The 25,281-nt window shown below is 50.1% G+C and overlaps 1 protein-coding gene and 2 long non-coding RNA genes across 10 annotated transcripts in view; 1 reads left to right on the top strand and 2 right to left on the bottom strand.

Annotated features, from left to right (window-relative positions):
* The window catches only part of Mab21l3 (mab-21 like 3), a 38,679-nt gene extending 14,665 nt beyond the window's left edge, over positions 1–24,014 (top strand). The window contains exons 1-7 of one of the 7 annotated variants that reach the window (XM_076574729.1): positions 959–1,283; positions 2,726–2,974; positions 12,309–12,449; positions 14,398–14,689; positions 18,129–18,307; positions 18,953–19,147; positions 22,306–24,014. In XM_076574729.1, coding sequence (XP_076430844.1) covers positions 2,726–2,974; positions 12,309–12,449; positions 14,398–14,689; positions 18,129–18,307; positions 18,953–19,147; positions 22,306–22,539 — 1,290 coding nt within the window. In that variant the 5' untranslated portion in view covers positions 959–1,283 and the 3' untranslated portion in view covers positions 22,540–24,014. Of the gene's footprint in view, positions 1–958; positions 1,284–1,406; positions 1,681–1,963; positions 2,110–2,345; positions 2,501–2,725; positions 2,975–12,308; positions 12,450–14,397; positions 14,690–18,128; positions 18,308–18,952; positions 19,148–22,305 lie in introns of those variants that run through there. The other 6 variants (XM_006997183.4, XM_076574727.1, XM_015990340.3 and 3 more) reach the window with 6 other exon arrangements.
* On the bottom strand, positions 260–1,885 carry LOC121830266 (uncharacterized). 2 transcript variants are annotated; one of them, XR_013052275.1, is made up of 3 exons: positions 1,708–1,885; positions 1,094–1,178; positions 260–693 (listed from the first exon to the last, which is right to left on the bottom strand). It is a non-coding gene; the product is annotated as an uncharacterized LOC121830266 (long non-coding RNA). The 2 variants fall into 2 exon arrangements; XR_006073398.2 differs by lacking the exon at positions 1,708–1,885 and adding an exon at positions 1,264–1,394.
* On the bottom strand, positions 6,678–11,964 carry LOC121830267 (uncharacterized). The gene is made up of 3 exons (XR_006073399.2): positions 10,602–11,964; positions 9,904–9,963; positions 6,678–8,354 (listed from the first exon to the last, which is right to left on the bottom strand). It is a non-coding gene; the product is annotated as an uncharacterized LOC121830267 (long non-coding RNA).
* Positions 24,015–25,281: the final 1,267 nt, after the last annotated feature.

The following is a 25,281-nucleotide window of genomic DNA, read 5'->3' as shown; positions in this document are numbered from 1 at the left end:
CATGAACTGTTTAGCCACTCGATAAATCAGTAAAAACGCTGGGTGAGCCTGGGTGGGTGTGGTCTTCCCAAGATGCCTCACTGAATATTAGGATTGACTTAAGATGTTTGAAAGCCTTGAGCTGGCTCACTTAGTAAGGTTCTTGCCTTGAATTCATGAGGACGTGAGTTCAGACCCCCAGAACCCACGTAGAAAACTGGTTGCGGTGCCTTGGGTCCAGCAATGGCGAAGTGGGAGGCAGGAGATGGAGGCCTGGCAGCTTGTGGCTCAGCGCCTGACCTACACTGCAAGGTCCCTAGACACCGCAAGACTGTCTCCAGGAAAAGGTAGAAGGCACCCGAGGGCTGACGCCTGAGCTTGTCCTCTGCCCTCTGAGATGTGCACACCACACTACCCGACCCAGCACAAAACTATACAGAGGGAAAATCTTTTGATTCCTTTGTTAAACAGACATTAAACATGTTACTGCTCCGCAGAACCCATTGCATTTATTTATCTATTATTTGTATACGTGTGTGGAGGGGTACGGGAGACAGGTGGCTCTTTCCTTCCATCTTGTGGGTCCCGGGAGGTGGGGAGAGATGGAACTCAGGTGCTCAGGCTTGGTGGCAGGCATATCTACTGGGCCGTTTCACCTGCCCCCAGTCCTCAGAGTCCACACCGAGCTGAAGCTGCCTTCCAATTTCACTTCGCCTTGCATGTGAATCATGAAAAAATGAGGACTTTTATTTCCCAAGGAAGGAGGAAAACTTGAATTTGCTAGGTCCCTCTTGGTGGCCATAGGCACACCCTTAGTCAACAGATTTTTGCTGACCTATTGTCCAATTAACTAGAGATCTGTATCTGCCAGGAAAGCTTGTTTTCCTCAGCCTTTCTGATAGGAGCTGCCAGAGCCCGGGTCTGTGCTGTGGCACCTTACCCACTAGGAACTGGGCCATGCAGTGAGCGTGTGCTGTCTGTGTTCACAAAACACACCGATCGCCTGCTGTGCATCTGGTGGGAAGGTGACTGCAGCCAGCTGCCCTGAGCTCACAGTGCCCTTCCTTCCCCGGGTTCCTCCAGTAGCTCAATTTTCTGCTTTCCCTGTTCATACCTGGCAAGAATCTTTCCATCTTGGAGCAAGAGAAGTTTCCGGATACAATATTTCAATCTGCAGTACTGGAGTAACTGAGATGGGTCTGCAATAGATCGAGAATGATGAAGGTTTGGGTATTTGAGTCTAGAAACCCAGGGCAGCTTTATTGTTACCAGGAAAGGCCTTACCAGAGGCGCGGGACTCTGAGGTAATGATTCCAGCAAAAGCAGAAGCCAAGGGCAAAACCAAAAGTACGTGGGGGAAATGTGGACTTTGGTGCCGTTCATAGTGACGTGGAGAGAGAATTCCAGAAGGCAGGTTAAGGGGAAGAGGCTCTTGTTTCAGTTGTGAAAAACTCATGTGGTCCATTGGAGTGTTGATCAGGGGAACAGAAGCCAAGGGAAGAAGATCCTGGACCATCTGAGAGGGTGTGCGGTGAAGAGAAGGGGATTTCCATGACACAGAACAGCAGGTGGGACATCAAGGAAGTGTGGAGGGGATTCTGAGGATCCTTGAGGAAGCTGCAGCTTTTCAGGACTGGATATAAGGTCCTGGATTGGCAGATGGAGCCCTGAGAAGGCTGCCCGAACACCTAGCAGAAGGAGGTGGGTGGGGTCTGATGTGGCTCTCACCTGGAGCTGTCTGGGAGGATATGCAAATCCGGGGCCACCGGAGAGAGTAGAAAGGCTGGATTGGCTGAGGTTGAGGAGCGCTGAGGAGGTTGGTTTGGGCAGCTGCCTGCCTGGAAGCCTTGATCAGATTTGAGCCCGGCTGTCAGTCCTTCGGATCACAGACAGTAGATTGAGAAATTTACCAGTTTCGGGAAGATCCGGCTGCTGAGATTTTTCTCACCCTGTACTAAAGCTATCCCCAGCCAGTCAGACCGGGAACTTACTGTCTGCACTGTTGTCCTGGATGAGTTTTCCTGCTAAAACTCGATGCCTCCTAGACTCTTAAGGGGCCTGTTTATATTGATTTCATTTTGAATGTCAGCCATCAAGTGGGACAAAGAAATCACATTCTAAGGTCAGCAGGTGAGAGGCAGGACTCTGCCCTACTTTTCTCTGCATGTGTGTGCCTGTTTGTAAGCCTGCCTCGTGTGTGTGTGTGTGTGTGTGTGTGTGTGTGTGTGTGTGTGTGTGTGTGTGTGTGTCTCCCCTGTCAGTCTGTCTCTGTGTATCTGCTTGTTTCTCTCTCTCTCTCTCTCTCTCTCTCTCTCTCTCTCTCTCTCTCTCTGTGTGTGTGTGTGTGTGTGTGTGTGTGTGTGTGTGTGTGTGAGTGAGCTTGCCTCTGTACACAGGAGTGTATCTGTGAGCTCATGCTTTTCCAAATGTTGATCCTGGCCCTCATCTGATGGGCAAGGCTTGTGTCGGGCATGATGGTGAGAAACCAGAAGACTTGTTTGCAATTTCTTATTTGTTTAGGGTAAGGAAGTAAATCAATTGCAGAATTTTCTGGATTGGAGGGCAGGGGATATTTACTGTCAACAGGATAAGGACAAGGAGATGTAAAGATACTGGTCACCAAGGTGCACCTGGTATCAGAACAAGAGGATAAAAAAGACAGGGTGACTAACACCAGGGAACACCAGGTGGGCTCCAGCTCATTTCCATCAAGCCTCTTTTCTAATCGTCTATCATTCCCTGAAAGATGGCAGACGGATTCTCTCAAGTTGGAAAGGAAAACTGCAGTGAGCAGGCGCGAAGAGGCCAAGTCTCTGGTCCATGCTCACAGTTCCAGAGAAGTTTCATCCAGAGAGTAACATTGCTGGGAAAGCTGCCTACCAGTTTTGTCCTCCATCGTGAAAAGAAGCAGAAGGTTGCTGCTATCCTGGGGACAGACCAAGAGGCCATGAAGTCTCTTCCAGAGGGCGATTTACAAGATTACCTGCTGAGTAAGGTAAGCCAAGGCCTGCCTCTCCTGGGCACGCCCTCTTCCTCTCCACCCCACTGACATTGGTCCAGAAGGATTCCCCTGCCTCTGGAGATCATAAGATGGTTCTCTGAAACACAAGACCACTAACCTCAGCATGCTGAGGAAGTTTACCCAGCCAGGTCTTTTCTCTGAGGTTCTAGTGCCCAGAAGAATGCTGGGTACAAAATACAGAACAGACCTCTAGCTCTGTCCATTGCTGACACTTATGCGGCCAATTAATCTATCCAAGGCTCAGACTTCTTTTCCATCAAATGAGGGTCTGCATGGGGTCACTGGGAAATGACTAGCCAGGCACAGGCACAATGACACATACCTGTGACGCCAGCATTTGAGAGGCAGAGGCAGGAGATCAGAAGTGGAAGGCATCCTGGACTACATGAGACCTTGCCTCAACAAACAAACAAACAAACAAACAACAAATGAGCTTATGACAAGGCTTTTAAAAACTGTAAAACTGATAGTTTTAAAAAATACTCTTTGGGAGCTGGAGAGACGGCTCACTGGTTAAAAGCATTAGCTGCAGTTCCAGAGGACCCAGGTTTGAGTCCCAGCTTCCACATGGTGGCTCACAACCACCTGTAATTCCACTTCTAGGGGATCTAACACTCTTTTTGGGTCCTCCTAGGGCACCAGGCACACTTGTGGTGCACAGACATGCATCCAGGCAAAATACCCATACACGTAAAATAAAAATAAAACTACAAATCTTTAAAGGATATTATTTCGTTTGTAAGTTGGGCATGGTGGTGCACATTTTTAGTCCCAGCACTCGGGAGTCAGAGGCAGGCAGATCTCTGTAAATTCAAGGCCAGCCTGGTCTATAGAGTGATACCTTGTCTCAAGGGGAAAAAAAAAAAACCAACAAAAAAAGAAAGACAGAAAGAAAAGAAAGCAGTGGGAGAGAAAGGGGCTAGTTTATTTCCATCTTAGGCTCTTTTGATGTCAGACTTTGTAGGGACCTTAAATATTATTGAATTTAAGATGGTCCAGTGTTCCACTTCCACATGAAGCTTCTAAGGCATGCAGTTAATGTTTAAACGAAAAGGTTTAAGCTGAGAGGTAGGGACTGCTCTCTGGCTTTCATGCCTTTGTATGTAAACAGAGCAAAGATTGTTATCACAGTGAGATATGAGTGCACTTTTTTAGACAAAACCATCATGGGAAGGTCTACGTGTGTAAAAAACAATAGTGAACAAAATGAGTTCCCGTCACTCCTCTACACAGGAGCAGCGTTGACTGGCATCTTCCTGGGGTCCGGTGTTTTCTGGAAAAACAATATTCTGACTTTCTTAGCTTGGCGTTCAAGTGATTTCACCTGCCCGCCCGTTCTCTGACCCTCTGCCTCTGGGCATACCCACCCGCAGAAATCATAAATGGTATTCCCGATATGCAGTCCAGCCTGGGCTCATGCATGGTCTGTTTGGTCTATAGAGCATTTTCTAAAGTTTTCTTTCACAGACATTTCAAAATACTGAGACTTTGCATAGGAATCTGGATTTCTGCCTCCTATAGGGATTAAAGAATCGGGGTACATGGCAAGGGCAGGTCCTCTGTCTGGCCTGGAAATCATGGCTTGAGTGTTTGTTAGAATGTGTGCCAGCCAGTTCTCGGAGGCTGGAGCACTGGCCTCCAGTCTGACAGACCTCTGTCTCTTGTCTCTGAAGGTGGACCAGCCTCCACATCTGTCCCATAAGAGTTACGTCCTAAACAGACTTCAGGCCCTAGTCTCTCTCTCTCTCTCTCTCTCTCTCTCTCTCTCTCTCTCTCTCTCTCTCTCTCTCTCTCTCTCTCTCTCACCTTAATCCTTCTCATGCAGCTCAGAGTTGGCAAAAAGGCTCCCCTAACTATCACCGGGGCATAGACCACTCTTGTCACCCTGGGAACTCTGGAGCTGGTCCTGTTTATTGATCATATACACTGGCTCCTCTTAGCATGGTTTCAGTTGCTGACTTACACCCTGGAAGGTTTTATTACTTCCACCTTCTTAGAGGGACCAACAGTGTCCTGGATACATTCCTTTCCTTCCACATTCCCAGAGTATCTTGCACAGATACTCTGAATCCCTTTGGAGTTCACTGAAGATAAGGGAAAACACTGTGCAGGCTGCTGACAGGTCGGGGTGCAGGTAACACTTATGTAGCCACCAGCCAGCCTCCATTTCTAGAGGAAGAGAGAGCTTTGTAGAGATGAAAGGCTTTGGCTAGCGTCCAGTGGCTATATGGTGAAGGTACTGAGCTCTCAGCAGAGCTGGTTGGGCCCAGAGGCCGTATCTCCTCTGCTACAATCCTCTGTCTCACAGGCACACAGAACCCCCACTTTATGTCAAATCCTGCTCTGTGGTGTGGAGGAGCTCAAGCCCTGAGATGTGGTCTGCTAAATGGAAAAGAAATGCTGTGCATGCCCGAGGGATGGCCGGCCACACCTACAGATTCTGTTCTTAACACCCCAGGAAGAAGGGGACATTCTGTGTGCGGTCATTGAGTGTACAGCAGACCCCAGGGCTGCAATGGAAAGAGAGCCTTGCAGAGCGAAAGGAAGGGCCTGGGCTCTGATGGGAGAAGTGGTCCACGGAAAGAGGAATGGAGATGAGGGCTTGGCGGATGTGTTAGGTTTCCATAAATGAAGAAGGCAAGTACAGGAGGAAACCCAATTTACCCACCCACCCCATGGGGGGGGGGGGGCGTTGTATTCAGCTACCCTTTCTTTTAGGGAAGCAGAATTTGAGGTAGCAAATGTGACCCGCCTATAACTTAACTAACTCTGGTGCAAGTTGCCTCCTGAGCCTCAACTTCCTCATCTATAAAATGGGAGTCATCATTGAATGGTGGAGGCTCCGGTACTCCTGTTCTTTTGAAGTGCCCGGTACCCTGGAAGGATTGAGTAACCCCAGCTCCACATGCTGCTGCTGCTGCTGCTGCTGCTGCTGCTGCTGCTGCTGCTGCTGCTGCTGCATTTGGAGCCGCCAATACCAGGTGGTCCAGGCAGTCCTCATGGAATTGAGTAGAGCTGTTTCCCCTGTAAGTTTAAGTTAAGTTAAGCTCCCTTTAAACTGGCAGCTTCTGGAGGGCAGGGAAGGTACCTGTCCTGTCTTAACCCATTATTGGACTTAAAGCAATTCCAAGGTTAACAGCCCAGCTTTCTGTTGTCTGGGAGGAAGTTCTCGGCCATTTTTTCCTCCCTGTCCTCCACCTGGGCGATGCTCATGTAGATAGACCGCCTGTCCTGGGTGCAGCCAGCCCCGTACGACTTTTCCCGAAAGCCGCTTAATTGGCCCTCCACAGAGTTCAAGGAAGAGGGTTGCAACACCCATGAGTCAGCAGTGTTGTTAGAGGGAACAGTCTTGAATTCCCAATAATTTATATTTGAAACAGTAAATTATTCACAAACCTGAACTATTAATAGCAGCAAATGACTTGTGGTCCAACAATAGCCCAGAGGCTCTGGCTGGGAAAGAGGGGAGGGAGCGTGGGATGAGACAGGGACGTGTGGGGAAGCACGTAGACACACCTGGAGAGGGAGGCCCTGGGCAAAGCTACGGCATGAAGGCGTCATCTGCTGCCCTGGGTGACCTTGGAGCATCCAGCCTTGTGTGTGCCTGGTTGATTCAATGTGGCTGGGCTCGGCCACACCCACAAAGGCAGCCCTTGGAAAAAGAGAATGGACCCTTTTTTTTTTTTTTTTTTTTTTTTTTTTTTTTTTGTGATATATATTTTTTATTTTACAATACCATTCAGTTCTACATATCAGCCATGGGTTCCCCTATTCTCCCCCCTCCCACGCCCTCCCCTTACCCCCAGCCCACCCTCCATTCCCTTCTCCTCCAGGACAAGTCCTCCCCCGAGGACTGTGATCGACTTGGTAGACTCAGTCCAGGGAGGGAGGTCCAGTCCCTTCCTCCCAGACTGAGCCAAGTGTCCCTGCATAAGTTCCTGGTTTCCAACAGCCAACTCATGGAATGAGCACAGGACTTGGTCCCATTGCCTAAATGCCTCCCAAACTGATCAAGCCAATCAACTGTCTCACCTATTCAGAGGGCCTGATCCAGCTGGGAGCCCCTCAGTCTTTGGTTCATAGTTCATGTGTTTCCATTCATTTGGCTATTTTTTTTTCAATAATTGAGTAAAACTGAAATTTATTATATGCCACAGTCGTCCTACGGACCTCCATGCTATATATATATAGCCTCTATGGTTCTATGGGTTGTGGTCTGATTGTTCATTTTATATCTAGAATCCACCAATGAGTGAGTACATACCATAACTGTCTTTCTGGGTTTGGGTTACCTCACTCAGGATGATATTTTCTAGTTGAGAATGGACCCTTTTTGATTCGTTGAGTTTATCAGCAGAAGAGGAGAGCGAACACTGGATAGGCCCCAAGATCAAGCTTGAATTGAGTTGTGCTTTGAGTCCATTTTCTTCAATGATCCCATTTTCCCCGTATGTTTATTTTCAAGCCTTTCTTTGCTGAAATGCATTTGGTGATGAGACTGTATTGCTGGCCTATTGACGTTTGAGAGACTAGAAAGGAAAGGGATTCTGAGATTGGGCGTGGAGGGCCCCGTACTTGTGATAAAGCATCCAAAATCACTTTTACCAAAATCTCTCTGTAATGGACCGCAGGCCGCATCTGCATCTCTGCATTTCCTCAGTCAGAGCTTCAATCCTCTTGTTCTGGTTCTCTGGGTTCAGTCGAGATAAGTGGAAGGCCATAGTCAAGCAGGGAAGGTCAGGGTCTAAGTTGGGGATGCAACCTAAGACCTGGCCTGGGAACCCCAGCCCAGAGCGTTGGGGGCTGTGGGGTGCTCAGTGATGCCGTCGTGGTAAGAGCCTGTCGCTGCTCGCGTGGTCAATAATGTGGGAGCGGGGCGGATATCACCTGATGAAAATTGTACCCATCCTCAGCATCCTGGGCACTGCGGGGACAGATCTGCCTGGGGCTCTTCAGTGTCTGGCCCCTCCTGTGTTATCCCAGTATCCCTAGGGGATGTAAGAACCGTCCGTAGTACCCACAAAATGGCAGCTCCAGACTTGCTGTTTCATGAGCCTTGACTCCAGACTGAAAGCCTCATCTATCTAGGTCCAGGAAGAAGATAAGGGACATGGCAGAGAGTGCTGGATAATGGCATTGGAAACCCCACGCATGTCGTCTAGTTCTACTTCTAATTGCCGGTGTGACAGAGGAGAGCCTCTTGTTGCTCTGGTACTCTATTTGGTGGCACCAGATAAGATGATTGCTGAAGCTGAAATAACTCTAAGATGCTAAGTTTAAGGCACCCAAGTGCCGGAAGAATTTGTAGTCTGAGCTTCCAGGCAGCCTAGTTCTCCATTCTTGACTTCCACATCTGCAGATCAGAGCACATGAGGATGATGAGCTAAGCGAAGGAGAATGAGAGAGATTACAGGGGCCTTCCAGGGTGTGTTCAGACTTGTTCTGCCCAGTCACTGTCCAGTCTGTGGTCAAGTTCACTCATAGAGAAGGATTTTGGTTCCCACCCCCCACCCCAGTGCCGATACTGTAATGGAGCTTTTCTTAGTGTGCTGGTCAGGTTTCTGTCATCTCAACACAAGCTTGAGTTGAGTTGCTGTGGTTCTGTTTTTCCAGACAGGGTTTCTCTGCTTATCCCTGACTGCCCTGGAACTCGCTCTGTAGACCAGGCTGGCCTCAAACTCAGAGATCTGCCTGCCTCTGCCTCCTGAGTGCTGGGATTGAAGGCGTGCACCACCACTGCCTGGCCTAGTTAGAGTCATTTTGAAGAGGGGGACATTGACTGAGAAAATGCCTCCCTCAGATTGGCTTGTAGGCAAGTCTGTGGGGGCATTTTCTTGATTAATGATTGGTGTGGGAGGGTGCAGCCCACAGTGGGCAGAACTACCCCTGATCAGGTGGTCCGGGGTTGTATAAGAAAGATAGCTGAGCAAGCTGTGGAGAGCAAGGCAGTAAGCAGCACCCCTCTAAAGGTCTTTGCTCAGTCCCCTGCCCCGACTTCCCTGGTGCGGGAATATGATTGGAATGTGTAAGCCAAGTATACACTTTCTTCCTCCAAGTCGTTTTTGGTCCATGTTGTAGCATAGCAACAGAAGCATCTTAGGACACTTAGCTTATTAGTGCGTGCGTCCATTGGGTTTTTCATATTCAAATTCTGTGGAATCATATCCATAAACTTAAAGATTTGGGGACTTTGGGGTTATAAGCCTTGGCCCTCCATGCCTTCTGAGAACTTAGCTACTCAATGACACCTCCTCACAGCCTTTCTCACTGCAGTGCTCTATCTACCTCATCAGAACATCTTGCATGGCTTCTTCTTCTTCTTCTTCTTCTTCTTCTTCTTCTTCTTCTTCTTCTTCTTCTTCTTCTTCTTCTTCTTCTTCTTCTCCCGGTTTTTCAAGACAGGTTTTCTCTTTCTTTGGTGCCTGTCCTGGATCTTGCTCTATTGACCAGGCTGGCCTCGAACTCACAGAGATCTACCTGGCTCTGCCTCCCGAATACTGGGATTAAAGGCGTGCGCCACTGCCACCCGGCAACTTGCATGGCTTCTTTATTGTGAGGCTTGTTCATGATTCTATATAATCCCCCCCCCCCCCCCCCGCCCCACACTCATTTAGCAGATTCGTCCCTGTTCAGTGCCCTGTAATCTACCAGCCTGGCTATATGCATTCCATCCTCAGGCTGGAAAATCCAACTCAACCGCCAAAACCCCACCTCCAGCTTCCACCCCTCCAACTGAGCGCCTCAGCCTGACTGGAGGGTTAAGAGGTGCTTCGGACATCTTACAGCTGAGCCCACGAACACTCCAACAACCTCACGGGCCTCACCATGGCTACAACTCCATCTTTACACAAGTACCCAAGCCGTCCTCACCCTCATCCTTGGGAGCGGGTCTAGTCTATTACCTGAAGTCTGGCACCTGCCACCTCTCCGGCTTCTTGTTGCATATTGCCTCGTCTCCTACCCTGTGAAGAAAACACATAGACTTCGAGCAGGAAATCTCTCCAGTTCCCAACATCCCTCCCTTTCCCCTTCCTCTCCTGCTCCCCTTCCGAAGCAATGTGGTGGAGATTTGCATGACATTTTCCTGCTGGGAAATCCCTCCTCTTTGTGTGGGCCTCTTCCTCCTGAACTGACACGTGTCCCTCCATGTTTAAACATGCCTAAGCCCATGTGTCAGTTTGAGAGAATCTGCTGCTGGCCCTGCCCGTTTTGTCTAATTTGTTTGCTGCCACGGTCAGGCTTCTTGAGAAGTGGTGACCCTTTGTCCTCATGAATTTGTCTTCATTCGTTCCGCTGTTCTGGTTGGGAAACTCTAGACACTTTGGGGGGCGGGGGGTGGCACTGGCTCTCCCTTTATTCTCAGGACCTGCCATCTTACATATGCAGGTTGAGACAAGGTCCCATGTGTCCCAGGACTTGCTGAGAAGCCACAAATGGTCTTCCTGCTTCCACTTCCAAAGCACCAGGACTGTGGGCCTGCACGCCACGCTCAGTTTCTGTACTGCTGGAGGAGGAACCCAGGGCTTCATGCACATTCAGCAAGCATTCACTCTGCCAGAGCCAGATCCCTAGCCCCCTGGTTGACTTCCTCCTACCTTACCTTCTGCCTCCAGGAAGGACCCTCAGCCTCCAGTTTAGACAACTGTCCTTTTGCGGGGCATCCACAGTATCCTATGGCTGTCTTTCCCAGCATCTCACTGTGACAGTTTTAAACCATCTTCCACTGGCAGTCTATCTGTAAACCTCTTGCCATGCAGTACAGAGTCCAGCAAGAAGTAGGCGTTTGAAAGCTGGCCAAATGGAGTTGAATCAGACACAGGGGAAGTCCTGTCTGTGGGGACCTTTGACCAAAGGTTTCCAAAAGCACTCTCCCTTATTTTTGGCATCTTGAACTTCCTGCCCTTCTGTGATGACCCCTTTTCTTCCACTTGCAGTCTAGAAGATGTAGAGCCCCCACAGGGCACAGCCATTCCAAGAGGGTCGGTCCCTCACCGCCATCACCCATAGTGAGGTGGGCATTATTGGGATGAAAATGGAGGAGCGGCTGCTAGTGGCAAAAACCACCTGTTAAACTGCAGATACGACTGCCACAGTCATGGTCAAGCAGGACCCATGGACTTTCAGGAGACTATTTTGTGTATTTGATGTTTCCAATGAGATCCTCAGGTCTGCAGAGTTAGGGGCCTCATTTTCTGTCTCTGGCTACTCAGCATCGTGTTGGGCATCTGGACAATACAAGTCTGTTTTCCAAAGACAGTACTTTACATGGAATTGTCAAAGAGATCTCTGCGCACAGATTAGGGGTCTCCTCTCTGCTGTATCAGTACAACGCCCACACTTGCATTCTCTTTCAGATGGTTTCTCCAATGCTTTGAGTACATAATCGTGTCGGTCTGCCTTGTTCCTGTGGCCCGGCAGGAAGCTGTAACCTGCATACAGTGAATGTAAATAGATAGCTATCAATGGGCTGACTCAGCGTGGGCTATGAAACCTGTGCAGACAGATAGGCGTGGTCTCAGCCTTGCATTCTGTCTCTGTATGGGATGGCTCTGTAGGAGGCTCCCAGGTGCCTGGGGCGATGAATGACTTAGCATTGGTCAAATGTCTTGGGCTTGGCATTATATTACCTGGCTGTTTGGAGTAGTTTTGGAATCTGCTTTCCATAGCTCTCTCTATGACTCACTCACATGTCACCTTCTCTGACCTCCCTATCTGAAATAGCCACGCTTTATCCCCTGGTCTTTATCCTAGCTCAGTGTTCCCTATGGCACTTTTCAAAGCAAGTATGTATGGCATTACAGTGTACACGCCCAACCATGTGTTGTTTCCAACCAGAGGGACTGTACATCTTGTCTGATTTGTTGCTAAGTTTTTTGAGACGGGGACTCGTGTGGCCCATGCTGACCTTGAACTCACTGCAGAGCCAGGGCTGGTCCTGAACTTCAGATGCTCCTGCCTCTACCTCCCATGTGCTGGGATTACAGGTATATGTCACAATGCCCCCCCCCCCAGGCACCCCTCCCATTCCTCCCTGGCCTTTGCTGTTGCCTTGATTGCTGTTATGTCCCCAGACTCTGCCCAGGAGTAAGTCCTGGATAGATTGAGGTGACTGCACCTGTCCAGAAGGAAGCCAGTGTCATTTTGGTCCCTGTCAGACTTAGGCAGCTCAACTCCCTTGGAATCCCGGGAGGCAAGATTTTTGCTTTGAACTTGGGTCGGACGTCACTGTGCCTTTGTCTTGTCGCCTGGGCCGGTGCCCCGGGCCCTGTAACTGTTTCGCTGACCCCCCCCCCCCCCTCACACCCAGGTGGACCTGAGGCGCCAGCAGGTTTCTCAGAGTGTGGAGGAGGTGCAGAGAGTTATCCACTGTCTGACGGCAGAGGTCAGCCACCAGGACAGTCGATTCCAAGCAGTGCCTGCCTCTGACACGTACAATGACAGCGTTAAGGTAAGCGGGTCCCTCTGAGGTGCCCCAGGACGCATCCAAACCCTTGGGTGGGAGGGACTCCATGTATGAACGGTGCGTATCCCACTGAGAACATAGTACTGCCCAGGAAATCTTCTGCCACCGCAAACGTGGTACAGAGTGAGCTGGAGGTGGAGCCAGGTTCTGAACTCTCCAAGACGGCTCCCAGTCATACTCCAGCGAGCAAGGCCACACTACTTCCTCATGTAGTGCCAGCCTGTAGGGGACATTCTCAATCAAACCACCACAGATTCACGTCAAATCTGAGACCAGCCTGGGATACAGGAGACCCTGAAGAAAGAAAGAAACGAAGAAAGAAGAAAGAAAGAAACGAAGAAAGAAAGAAAGAGAGAGAGAGAGAGAGAGAGAGAGAGAAACAAAGAAAGAAAGAAAGAAAGAAAGAAAGAAAGAAAGAAAGAAAGAAAGAAAGAAAGAAAGAAAGAAAGAAAGAAAGGGGAGGGAGGAAGGAAGGAAGGAGGGAAAGGAGAAAACACATAAAATGACTTCAATTTTCCTCAGTGGCTCCCCCCCTTATGCTCTGAGACAGGGCCTCTCGCTGAACTGGAGCTCACTGATTCAGTTGTATTGGATAATCAACAAGTCCTAGGGATCCCCCGTCTCTGCCTCCCTAGTGCTGTGATGACAGGCATGCAAGCACACGCCTGACTCTTTCGGTGGGTGCTGGTGACCGGAACTCAGGTCCTCATGCTTGTGTGGCCTTTAAGCAGTGTGTGGTCAGAGCCGTCTGTCCAGCCCCACCACTGTGCTCTTGAACTCATGTGCAAGTGGATTAAAATTCATTTGGAGTTTAGGCGTTTGCCCCCCCCCCCCTTAATCTAGCCTCTGGACGCCAGAAGTCACATGGTACCCTCATCTAAGCCATCAAATGTTCTCTGAAAATGGGGCAGGATCAGCTGAATCGCTCATTGCTCAGACCAGGGACAAAAGCTCACTATTGCTGGACTTCCCGTAACCTTCTTCAAAGAAAACGTGGCTGAATGAACAAAGAGGGTGCTAGCGAGTCACCAGGGCACAGCCAGAGTTCAGGGTCCCTCTGGCAGATCTGCGTGGCCAACGGGTGTATTGTGTCCTTTGCATTGTGTGCCTGCTAAGTATGCTTTCTTCCCGGCCACTGCTTAACTGGTTCCCGGAGAGTGGGAGTGGGTGGATTCACATCCATTTTTCCATTAAACACAGAATCAACTCAATGGCTCACATTGTCCAGACAGACAGGCTTTCATTTCACCTTTGATTCTGTAAGGGTTAGTCATTCGCACTGACCCTGGGTCATGGTGACAGGCTAAAAGAAAGGGTGGCATTTCAAAGTTCTGGCACCTTCTCTTTCGTGTCAGAACGTTCAGCTGTCCCAGGACACTCGTTCCCGATGCAGAACTAGTCTGGGGTAGAACCGCCGAACAAGCTACCAAAAGAATTCAATTAAACTCTCCGCTCTTCCGCTTGCTGGCAGCGCCCCGGGGCGATCCGCAAGCCCCTCTGCGCCTTAGGCTGCTCACTGGGGAAGTGGTATCGTAGGTACCTCTTGTTGGACTTCCGAGATGGAAGAGGCGCAGCCATATCCTCTGTGTGTGTGTGTGTGTGTGTGTGTGTGTGTCAGTGGATATGTTTCCCTTCCCTTTCTTCTCCCCTAAACTCCAGGTCCCTCCAGGGTTCCGGGTTTTCTTCATACTTAACTTGTGGCCTCACGAAGCCCTGAACTCCTTGAGTCACTCTGTCTGCCGCAGCCTCAAATGGGTTAGTGGTAAAACAGAACCGTAGTGCTCAGCAATCCGGGTCTCTGTCTGTACACCTCATCCCATTGCTGGGGGTCGAATGGTCACTTGAGCTGCCTGGCTGGAAAGGTCAGCACCCTCTGCCTGTCTCCTCCCCCGTGACAGGAACTCAGCTCCCGTCTCTCCTTTTCTAACCGCAGGTTCTGGCTCCCAGACTGTTCCAGGTCACAGTCCCTCTGAAAGGCCTCTCGGGATACAAGGGGGCCCGGCCACAGCGCTGGCGGTACTACAACCTGCAAGGCGCCAAGCTCACCTGCCCTCTGCGGGACCCCGAGGGCCTGCAGCAGTGGCTGGAGACGGAGCAGTTCATGAAGACCCTGTGGCAGTGGCACCAGGCGGACGTGAACATAGAGGGGGACATCGTGCCTGCCAAAGTCCTCCAGGTGTTCCGGGCGCTGGTGGAAAACGCAGTGAGAACCTGTCACCTCTCGGGTGAGCTGGTCACGGGAAGGCGAAAGGGGAGTGGTAACCAGTCACCTTTTGCATTGTGGTGATGGGGGGATGGCCTGCTAATCTGTTAATGAAATCCCCAAGGCAGGGATTCATTCTCAGGAAACACTTCCGAGACTTAGAAATGACAGCCCTGACGAACACACCTCAGGCTGTGGGTTTTGTGCCCTGCCCCAACCTCAACATTACATATTTAAAGCAGCAAATTGCTCACCCTCCACCCTACCCCCCAAGACCTTGGTTATCAGCACATTTCTGTGCCACACGGAGCATCGGCGTGAACACAGGGTGTGGAGGCTGAGTGCTGGGAAAGCACCCACCCACTGCAGCCGAAGCCCAGCAGCCTTAGGACACACTCACCTCCACAACTGCAAACATAAAGCTGCAGTAGAGGGTGACGCGCATAAGTGCACACACATCTACACACATGCACACGTGGAAAACCTGACTTAATTAATTACAGAAGTAGTTCTAAACCAGGAAAGACAAATGGTGAGCTGATCAACAGAAATGATAACACACAAAGCAAAATAGACAGAAAAAAAAAAGAAAGGAAGAAAAGAAAAACCGAAGAATATAAATGTTTTTTTTTAAAAAAAGGAAAAATATAAATTTAAAAAATTCTAGCAGATTGCCAAGGCATGGTTGCTGGTGCATGCCAGCACTGAAAAGCTGAGGCAGGAGGATTACTTCAAGTTTGAGGCCAGCCTGGGTTTACAGAGTGAGACCCTGTCTTATAAAATTAAACAATCAATGATCGGGACCAGAGAAATGCACATGGTTAAGAACAATGGCTGTGCTTGCAAAGGACCTGAGTTCAGTTCCCAGCACCCATTTCAGGGAACTCATAACCACTTGTAACTCCAGCTCCAGGGGATCTGACACCCACTGCTGACCTCCCTGGGTACCTGCATGCATATGTGTATACGTACAGTCACACACACACCATATAATTAAAATAAAATAAATCTAAAACAAAACAACGATGGCAAAGGATCCCCAAAACAATAAAAACATATTAAAAATGCCTGGCAGATGAACAGCTATGTGAAGTGTGTGAAGTGTGAGAAGTGTGCTCCTGCTGGGTGTAGGGTGGGTCAGGTGAAGCAGGCCTTTTCATGTTGTTCTTGGGAGCGAAAATCAGTGTTTCATTTTTTAGAGGGCCATTAGTCCATTATTTATTTTTATAATGTGATGACTTGGCAATTCAACAAATAAACTTTTGCAGACACACAAAGAAATATGGCCAAGAATGTCTTCTGCCCTGGGTCTCAAAATAGTAACCAACTAGAAAAAAAAAAAATCTAAATGACTATCTAAGAAAATTGGCCTGGTAAATGATGGTGCCTTGGCCTGGCAGACTGTGTGCAGCCTCTGCTGAGTGAGACATACACAGGCACACACAGGTATTATGAAAATTACACAGGCTGCCGAACTCAAATGATGTGTCTGTAAATGTTTGCTTGTCCAAACAGAACAACTCTGAAAGTCTCCAGCCTGGTCACATCTCATAGATGTTTACTTTATAGAAAGTACTTGTGTGGATTACTTAATTCTGAGACACTCTGAGACTGGGGTAACATGCAGCTTAGTTGGCAGAATATTGGCCTGGCGTGTGTAACACCCGGGATTCGATCCCCAGCCATGAATACACCAGACACGTGGGTGCACACCTCTGATCCTTGCACTCTGCCAGGTGGAGACAGGAGGACCAGAAAATCAAGGTTATCCTCTGCTGGATCAAAAGTTCAAGGCCAGCCTGGGATACAGGAGACTTTGTCAAAAAAAAAAAAAAACAAAAACTTTTCTGTACCTCTTTAAAAATGAAAAGACTGAGACAGGTAAGTCACTCGCCAGAGCCGCCTGCATCTGCAGAAGTAAGGTGTGGGCCAGGCAGGCTAGCTCCAAGTTCAGTCACTCCTAACACTAGGAGAAGATCTATTAGAGAAAGGAGAGCTGGGTGAGTCCAGCTGGGCCAGACCTGTGAGGAGGTTTCAGTAAACAAAGCTGAAGTAACACTCCGTATCCTAGCCTTGTCCGGGCTGCTCTGGAGAAATGTAAACTGTCAGCCGTCATAGCTAGCTCAGAATAGCAAGCACGCTTTCCTCCGAGCAGCCAAACACAGTTAAAAGCTTCAAATTTTCTCCTAAGAAGGGCAGAGTGAGATGACAGACCTTAGGTCAAGACACTCTCATTCTTATCTGCAAGGAAGCCAAACAAACAGAAACACTCAGGTGCTGGGGCTGGAGAGATGGCTCAGTGGTTAGAGGCATTTGCTGCTCTTGTAGAGGACTGGGGTTCAGTTCCCAGCACCCTGTCTGTAACATCAGTTCCGGGGACTCTGATGCTCTCTTCATGCCTCTGCAGGCTGCTGCATGCACGTGGTGAACATGAAATCATGCAGGTGCTCAAATACATACATATACACATACTACATACTTACATACATATAATGATAATAATAATAACAGCAGCAACAACAATAATAATAATCTGTTGTTTTGTAAGGAGGAGCCCTTTGGCAATGAGGGTAGGCTGGCTCACGAGCTGGAAAACTGACCACATGCACTTATTTCCTCCTCTCTGCCTGCTTGGTAAATAAAATAATGGGAAACCTCCCCCACTCACCTGACCCTTTCCAGCTCAGCTATAACATGCTCGGTGGGGCTTCACGATCGGATGGACTCAGGAAATACATCTAGGTGAAGCCTAAGATGGATGGTAGAAGCAAACCCCATCCGTGAGACTGATTCAGATGAAACAGGCTAGTAGGACCCCCCTGGAAGGGACCTGGGTGAGGTGGGGTCAGAGCCATCCTTCAGAAAAATCCTGACGTCAGAGTGAAGCGCTCCGCCCTTACCCTCGCCTGCCTTCCCTCCCAAACCGGCATCGAGGTGATGTGGAGGTGTTAGATGGCGTCTCAGGAGCCAATATGATCCTTTTCTGTCTTTTCCCATGACTCCCCTCGTTGAACCTCCTGAAAGGGATCTATCACTTTAAATGGAAACCCTCTGGGCTCGGATTATAGCTCAGAGGTATTGTGATGAGCATGTGTGAAGCCCTGGGTTCTATCTACACACACACACACACACACACACACACACACACACACACACACACACATGTTCACACGCACGCATGCACGCACGCGTGTGCACACACACACATCCAAAAATAACATGTGCTGAAAAGCTTTGGAGGAATGAGGAGGAAAAGGAAAGACCCCACTGACCATGAGCTTTCCCGGCCAGGCTGTGACAGTGGCTGGCTGTCCGGTGTCAACAGACCTGATGCTGGGTGACAGACACCCTGACAGCTGCCCACAGTGGCTGCCCACTCGCTCCTGCCCCTGCCCTGCTGCTTGTGTGTAAAGCAAAGGCTTTCTCTTATCAAGGGTCTCTTTCTGGTTGGTTCCCATCAGGCAAGGTCAGTGTGCTAGCAAACCGAGCTGCCGTCTGGGTTGCCGTGGAAACGTCCACAGGCCAGGTGGAGCTGGAGCTGGTCCCCACTGTGGAGATCCCCACCGCCTGGTCCGAGAAAGCCCAGTGGCCTAGGTGTCTGAAGCGGTGGCCTTCCCCAGAGAGAGTGGAGTGCATCAAGGTATGGGTGACCAGGCGGGGCTCGTTCTGTGGAGGGCTGACAGCTTTGCCGATCTCGTTACTGACCATGAAATGGCTTACTGCGGGGGGGGGGGGGGGGGGGGGCGGGGGTTAGAGCTGCTGTTCCAACGTGTCTGCTGCCCCCCACCTGCTCCCCAGGGGCAGCATCACCCATGAGCGTGCCAGAAACGTAGGTTTCCCATCAGAAACCCGGGGCCGGCAGAGTGAGCATGGGTCAGAGCCCAGTGACCTAGGTGAAGGCTGATAAGTCCTCAGCGGCTCTGACGGGGGCAGAAGCAGCTGCCTTAAAGTGGTCCGAGCCTCCCCCTGCTCCCTGCGTGTACTCACGGTGCCTTGTGTTTCTCCACGCTGCCCTTTAGGCCTCTATGTTTTGCCATCCACATGTGAGTGAGAATATTCAATGTGTTTGTCTTTTTCTGCCTTGCTGCTCTTTACACATTATACTCTAATCCCATCCTTGTTCCTGTGAATGGCTGGATTTGATCCTTTTTATTGGCTGAGTAATATTCCATCACATAGACATACCATAGGCTGTGGGCCGTGGGTCCTTCAAGCTATGCGAGCTGCTCTCTGCTTTAGCCAGAATCGTGTTCCTCATGTTCCCAATCCTTTTGTCTTTTTTCAGTCATTTGGGTTCAACTTGGTGGCCCGGTCCAGTTATCACTGGCAGCTGAGTTTCTCCCAGGCAGAACAGGTGCTGTTTGAGCAGTTGGATGAGGATGGGGGCTGCCGCAGGCGATGCTTTCAGGTCCTGAGGCAGCTGAAGGAGGATGTGTGGTGTCCAGGGCAGAGACCAGTCATCACCACCCACCACCTGCAGGTGAGCACCGGGTGTGGTGGGGGGAGCCAGGGCAACCGTCTCTAGGTGGGTCCCAGTGGGTGATGGGATCGGGATGGGGCCGTGGGAACCGTTTTCAATCCCAGGGTTTCCACACCGCATGCTTTTCTGCTCGTGGTGACACATAAAACCCCAGCTGTGTGTCCCACACCTGCCAGGGGTGATAGCGAGTTGGCTTCCTTCCCTCCCTCCCTGACTTCCCTCTCCTTCTCTCCTCTGCTCCTCGCTCTCTTCCCTTCTTGTTTGATGTGGCATTGGGGATGATTTGTTGTATGGATTAACACCTTGCATCACATCGTATCTGTGAGGTGTGGAATAGTAACTGGAGACACACAGACCATGCACCCTGTAAAGCCCCAGCAATCAGCGTGCCTCTTCGGATGTTTATTCTGTCTTCTGGTTGGGGGCTTTGAACTCCTGCAGTTATTTCAAAACCGGAAGAATTGCTGTCAACTGCAGCAGGCCCCAGGTGCGCTGGCCAGTTTTAAACTATCCCTCCTGGGGTTTTTGCATTTCCGCCCTATCCTCCTTCAGCCCTCTGTCCTGATCATATTGGTGCACACACGTGACCGGGAGCACACAGTGTCCGTCTTCTTCCCCTTCCTTTCTTATCTCACTCAGCAGAAGCTCTCCATTTCCTCCATGCTGCTGTGCGCGGCAGGATTTCACTCGCCGTTTGGTGGCTGGGTAGTCGTCCACTGTGTCGGCCTCCCGCATCTTCTCTCGTCTTTTCTTGATGCACACCTAGGTTGGTCACTTTTTCTCCCTTGGCTATTGTGAATAATACTGCGGTAGCCGGAGTATCGGTAGCTCTTTAATATTCTAATTTCATTTCCTTGTTTATGCATATCCAAATTTTAAGTTTTGCACCCAGTCTATTTTGAGTTAATTTTGTATCATGTGAGAGGTGTGGTCAGTTTCATTCTGTGTGTGTGTGTGTGTGTTTCTCTCTCTCTCTCTCTCTCTCTCCCTCCCTCCCTCCCTCCTTCCCTTCCCGCCTCCCCACTTTTCCCAGGTCCCCTTTAGTTGACGAGATTATCCACTCTTTAAAATTTTAAATATGTATTATTATTTTTATGTATGTGTATGTGTCTATGTGAGTATATGCCACGCATGTGCAGGTGCCTGAGGAGGTCAGAAGAGGGTGCTGGGAATTGAACTCAGGTCCTCTGAATGTGCAGCAAGTGCTCTTCATTCATCCGGGACTTCAAATTCTCTTCAAACTGATGCTGTTATTTTTGATTGCTGTGTTTAGTTGCATATCCTAATTGGGTTTGGTGTGACATTTTTATACATGTGGAGAGGGTGCACCAATCACATCCACCTCCCTTTGCACTGCCCCCCTTTACCCCGCCCCTTTCCCAGTTCCCAGTCCTCAGCACACCATGTTCAGACCTGCTTCACCCTCAGTTTCCACGCGTGAGGAGGACGGTGCCCTGTTTGTCTTTCTGCGTCTGGCACATTTGACTTAATACATGTCCTTCCATTTTGCTTCCAGCCATTTTGCTGTAGAGGACAGGGTTCCATTCTTTCTGGATGAACAGTCCTCCATTGTGTCTTTGTGCTCGGTATGCCCTGGCCATCCATCTACTCTTGGCGCTTAGGCTGGTTCCACATCATTCTTGACACCCTGTGTCTGTCGAAAGGCCGGCCAGCAAGGCAGGGACCAAGCCTCACAGAACATGTTACGAACTGCAACCTTAGCCAGGTGTGGTGGTGCTTACTTTTAAGTCCAGTGCTCAGGAGGCAGAAGCAGGAGGCTATCTGTGAATAAGAGGCCAGCCTGGTCTACACAGCTCCAGTCCAGCCAGGGCTACAAAGTGAGACCCTGTTTTGTATCTTAGTTAACCAAGAGTGAGAGGAACTGTTATTTAGATAAAACAAACAAAAATAATGAGGATTTATACTTAAAACAAAAACAAAAACAACCCCCCCCCCCAAGCCCACAAACCTACAGATTGGCTGCTGGTACTTGGGATGGACACACAAAGGTTAATCGGCTGCCAAAGAGGATGAGACCTGTGGTGGAGAGGACGGTGGGAGGGGCGTGAAGCTGAGTGGCAGGTCTGAGAGACCAATGAGCAGGAAGATGAGCGGGTTGGGTTGCGTGTGACAGGGAGGATGCGGCCCCAGGCTGTGTCTGGCCCAGCTGACTGGATAAGCAGGTCTAGAGGCCGAGCAGGTTTGTGGGAAAGGCCATGAGTTCAGTCTGGGCATGTTGAAACGGAGGTAACTTTCCAATACCCAAGACGAAGCAGGTCAGGAGCAGAGTCTGGGCTGGAGAAGGTGCGGGGGTGAGTCCTCCATCTTACTGAGCCCCAGGCAGGGGAGGGGCAACAGCAGAAGGGGGGGGCGGGTGGGGAGGGAGTGTCCTTAGGGACCCCAAGGCCGAGCAGACATAAGTGGGTGCAAGATCATTGGAGTAGCTGGGATGGGAGGAGAAAGCCTGGGAGAGCATTGTCTTGGAGGCCAGAAGAACAGTGGTTAGGGAGGCAGGGTGTGGCCAACTGTGTGACCCACTGAAAGTGAGAAGAGGTGAGGCAGAAAAAGGCCTGCCCTGCCATTGGAACCCTGGAGACCTTGGGCTAGGAGAGCAGCCTTCAAGATTAATGGCAGAAGACTCCCGACTGGAGTAGGTGGAGGCAAGGAATGAGTGAGAAGAGAGGAATTTAGCGGGGTGCCTGGACTTGCCAGAGGGGAGACCGCCACGGGAGAGCAGGAGGGCTATGACCCCATGCTTAAGAGGCCATCTCCAAAGAGGGGACTCGATCCTATAGTGCTCCTAGGAGGCGGAGGCAGAGGCCCGTGAGAGCCGTGGATGCAGAGAGGGAAAGAGGAGGCTGCCATGTTGACAGATCTCTCCCATCCAGGAGATGAGGGCTTCCATGTTCCCCGTATGCAGGGAGGCAGAGGGCCTCTGCTTGAAGCAGGGTATGACTCACTGGGAGAGTGTTGGTGGTCAAGGCGGCAGAGGAAAGGGAAAGAGAGTAACTGAGAGGTGTGAGCCATCTAGGCAAGCCCCAGGCTCTGGTGAGGCAATGGGTCATGAATTCCTGGTGAGTCCAGTTTTCCCAGGATGCCCTGCTCCTCCTCCCAGAGCCACGGAAACTCAGCTTGTTCCCACCATCTTTCTTCCACAGACGGTGCTCTTCTGGACATGTGAGAAATACCCACACCTCAAGGACTGGCAGGTCTTCCATCAAGCGCTCCTCCGCCTGGTCCGGAAGCTGCACAGATGTGTGAGCCAGCACTTTCTGAAGCACTATTTCGTCCCAAAGAGCAACCTCCTGCAGTCAGCCAGCCCAAGTGAGCTGGATGCCGTGGCCCAGAAAGTGGCCTTCTTCCTCAAGAATCCGCAGGTCACTCTGCCCTGAGGTGGCCCAGGGAGTCCTTGCTCCATCCCTTTCTGCTGATCTTGTTCCAGGGTGGTTCCTCTGCCAGCAGCTGGGACCCAATGCTAAGAGAAGGACCACCAATGACAGAGAGTAAAGCCGGCCAGCAGCTCACTCATCAGAGGCGAATGCTCCTGCCCCAGGTCACGCAAGCATTTCACCTTCCCTACCTCTCTCGGGGACAGCTCTGGTCCAGCTTCCCCAAGTGACGATTGTCCTTGCTCAGTTTCTTATTGTCTGACAAGGGCATTGGAGATGGGCAAGGGCGGGCCAGGGATTTAGCCTGCTGCTGGAGAATGCTCAGACTGGCTGGACCAGGACCCACACACTGACTGACGGACAGCCCACTCGGTGGCTGGTGTCCTTTCCAGACTCTGTTCTCCAACTCCAAGCAGTGGCCAGCAGTCCAGGCCCTGGAGCTGTTCTGATGTTCCTCTGTCAACTGTGTGGAGTCATTGTAAGAGTTAGTGCAGATCCAAGAGAAGGGTGCAGCTGGGACTCCACCTGTCACCTGACTCCAGTCCCAGCCCTCTCTGCCATGGTCAAGGCTAGAACTTGCTTCCACTTCAGGAATAAGCTCCATGCTTGGCCTTGCATGGACCACCTTCATGTCATTCATGTCTGGATGTCTTCCTTAGCTCAATCAATTCACTCACTTGTGGACACGTAGGTACTCGCTAGGTACGAAGGACACAGCAAAGAACAAGACAGACTCCCTGGAGAAGACAGGAAGTGAACAGCAGATGGCTGAACTCAGTCACCACACAGAGAAGGAAGTCTGCTAGAACAAGGTCCCAGAGAGATCCCGAGGGAGAACGTGTGGACAGCTAAAAGGGGCCGCAATGGCGACCTCAGGCAGGCTGGGGTGGGTAGACATGGGTCTGTGGCTGTGTAAAGTTGGGGAAATTGGTATTATTGTGTTCTGGGGTCAGAGGTGCAGCGTTTACCTCCAACAGAACACTTGAGATGACGACTCTGGCAACAGCATCGGGCAGGACTTTGTGGCCCCTGCACCTCTCCATTCTGAAGTGTACGGAGGCCCTCAGCATCACACATCTGCACCCTGTCTGGGATTGCAGGGGCTCTCAGAGAGAATGGCTTCTTTGAGTGTTTTCTTAACGCTTCTCAGCTCCAGGGGATCCTTTATGGCCTTTGAACATTCTCCAATAACAAATATGCTTAACAAAGCAATATTTCTAAAAGCACAGCCCACTGGTTTGGGGGGCTTTGAAGGAACCTGTGTGCAAAGGACTGAACCCGAGCGAGGCCTTTGGCATGCTGAGCATGTGCCTTGCCAACGAGCTAGGTTGACTTTATTTCGAGGCTGGATCTCACTAAGTTGCCCAGACTGGCTCTATTTTTTTATTAGTTTTTTTATTAGAATATATGAATTATACATAATGATTGGTTCCATTGTGATATTTTCATGCATGTATGAAATGCTGTGTATGAATGTGTATGCATGTGTGTAAACCAATGACTTCAATAGGGTTCCGTCCAGGAATATGGGAAAGGGACTAGTTTGCAGGAGAATGGGCACCTTTACTGGTTACACCACTGGTTATACCCCTCTAGTCCCCAACAACCATTAAATGCTTATTCATCCCCGAGAGGGGAGGGGACTTGCAAGCATTTCCTGTCCGTGACAGAATGCTGATGGGCCCGATCTTGTATGAGTGACCACAGCCTCTGGGAGTTCAAGAGAGCACTGGCCGCATCATAGCTGAGGACAGCAGTCCACAACGCTCCACCCCGTCCATCAGCGCTTGCATTCTTCCCCCATCCCATGACATTTCTCAAGTCTTGCAGGGGGTGACAAAGATGTGCCATTTAAGGCTGAGCATTCAGCAGCCACATATTCTCAGCACCTTGGCCAGTTAGAGGGCTGTGTAGTCGAGGCACTGTGACCACTGCTAAGAAGCCTCTCCAGTTACTGTTGGCATCAGAACAAATCTATAAACACCAGCACGGATATGCTGAAGGCATTTGGGCAGACATATGATGTCCGCTTCACAAAAACCAGCAGAAGATTCCCCACCGGGGCCTGTCATCTCTCCAGCCACGGGATTTTGACTAGGTTTGCAATCAAAGATGTGGATTCACTCCTAAGAAGCAGGCCTCACGTCCAGAAAGCTACTGATTACCCCATAACAGTCATGCTGCTATCACACCATGGGTATAACTTGCCTGGAAGGTAGCACCCGGGGTCCACAGTTGGGTCATACCATTTATGACAATTGTCTCCAGAAGCCTGCAGAGCACTTTATAAACCAGCCATTAGGGAAGAAGCTTCCGGCCAGGTCCCAAGCTTAATGTTCTATGTCCTGCAAACAGAGCATGGTGTCTTCAGCAACAGGGTCTCTCCATCTAGTTCTGGTGGGCATCCAAACAGTAATGGCAATAGGCGAGGCTGGCCTTGAACTCTGTAACTCAGGCAAGCTTTGAACTTGCAATCCTCCCGTTCAGCTTCCCAAGCAGCTGGAATTCTAGTCCTGTATCACCGCTTCTGATTTTGTTTTGGTTGAAGATCAGTATTATTTTTTCAAAAGCACTGTAACCAAATGGTGGGATTCCCAGGGTATCGCACAGCAAATCATAGTTTTAAAAAGGTTGAAACCTATCTTATTAAACTAACTGGATGATTGTTTTGGAAGCATGAAGTGATAAGCAAACCTGTGCTCTGTTTAATCACCAAGCCTTGGCTTCTCGTCACCATGTTTGCTG

Source organism: Peromyscus maniculatus, chromosome 6 (genome assembly GCF_049852395.1).
Source record: "Peromyscus maniculatus bairdii isolate BWxNUB_F1_BW_parent chromosome 6, HU_Pman_BW_mat_3.1, whole genome shotgun sequence".
In the NCBI taxonomy this organism is placed as follows: domain Eukaryota; kingdom Metazoa; phylum Chordata; class Mammalia; order Rodentia; family Cricetidae; genus Peromyscus; species Peromyscus maniculatus.
The sequence above is the reverse complement of the archived record's forward strand: the minus strand, read 5'-3'. Positions and strand labels throughout refer to the sequence as shown.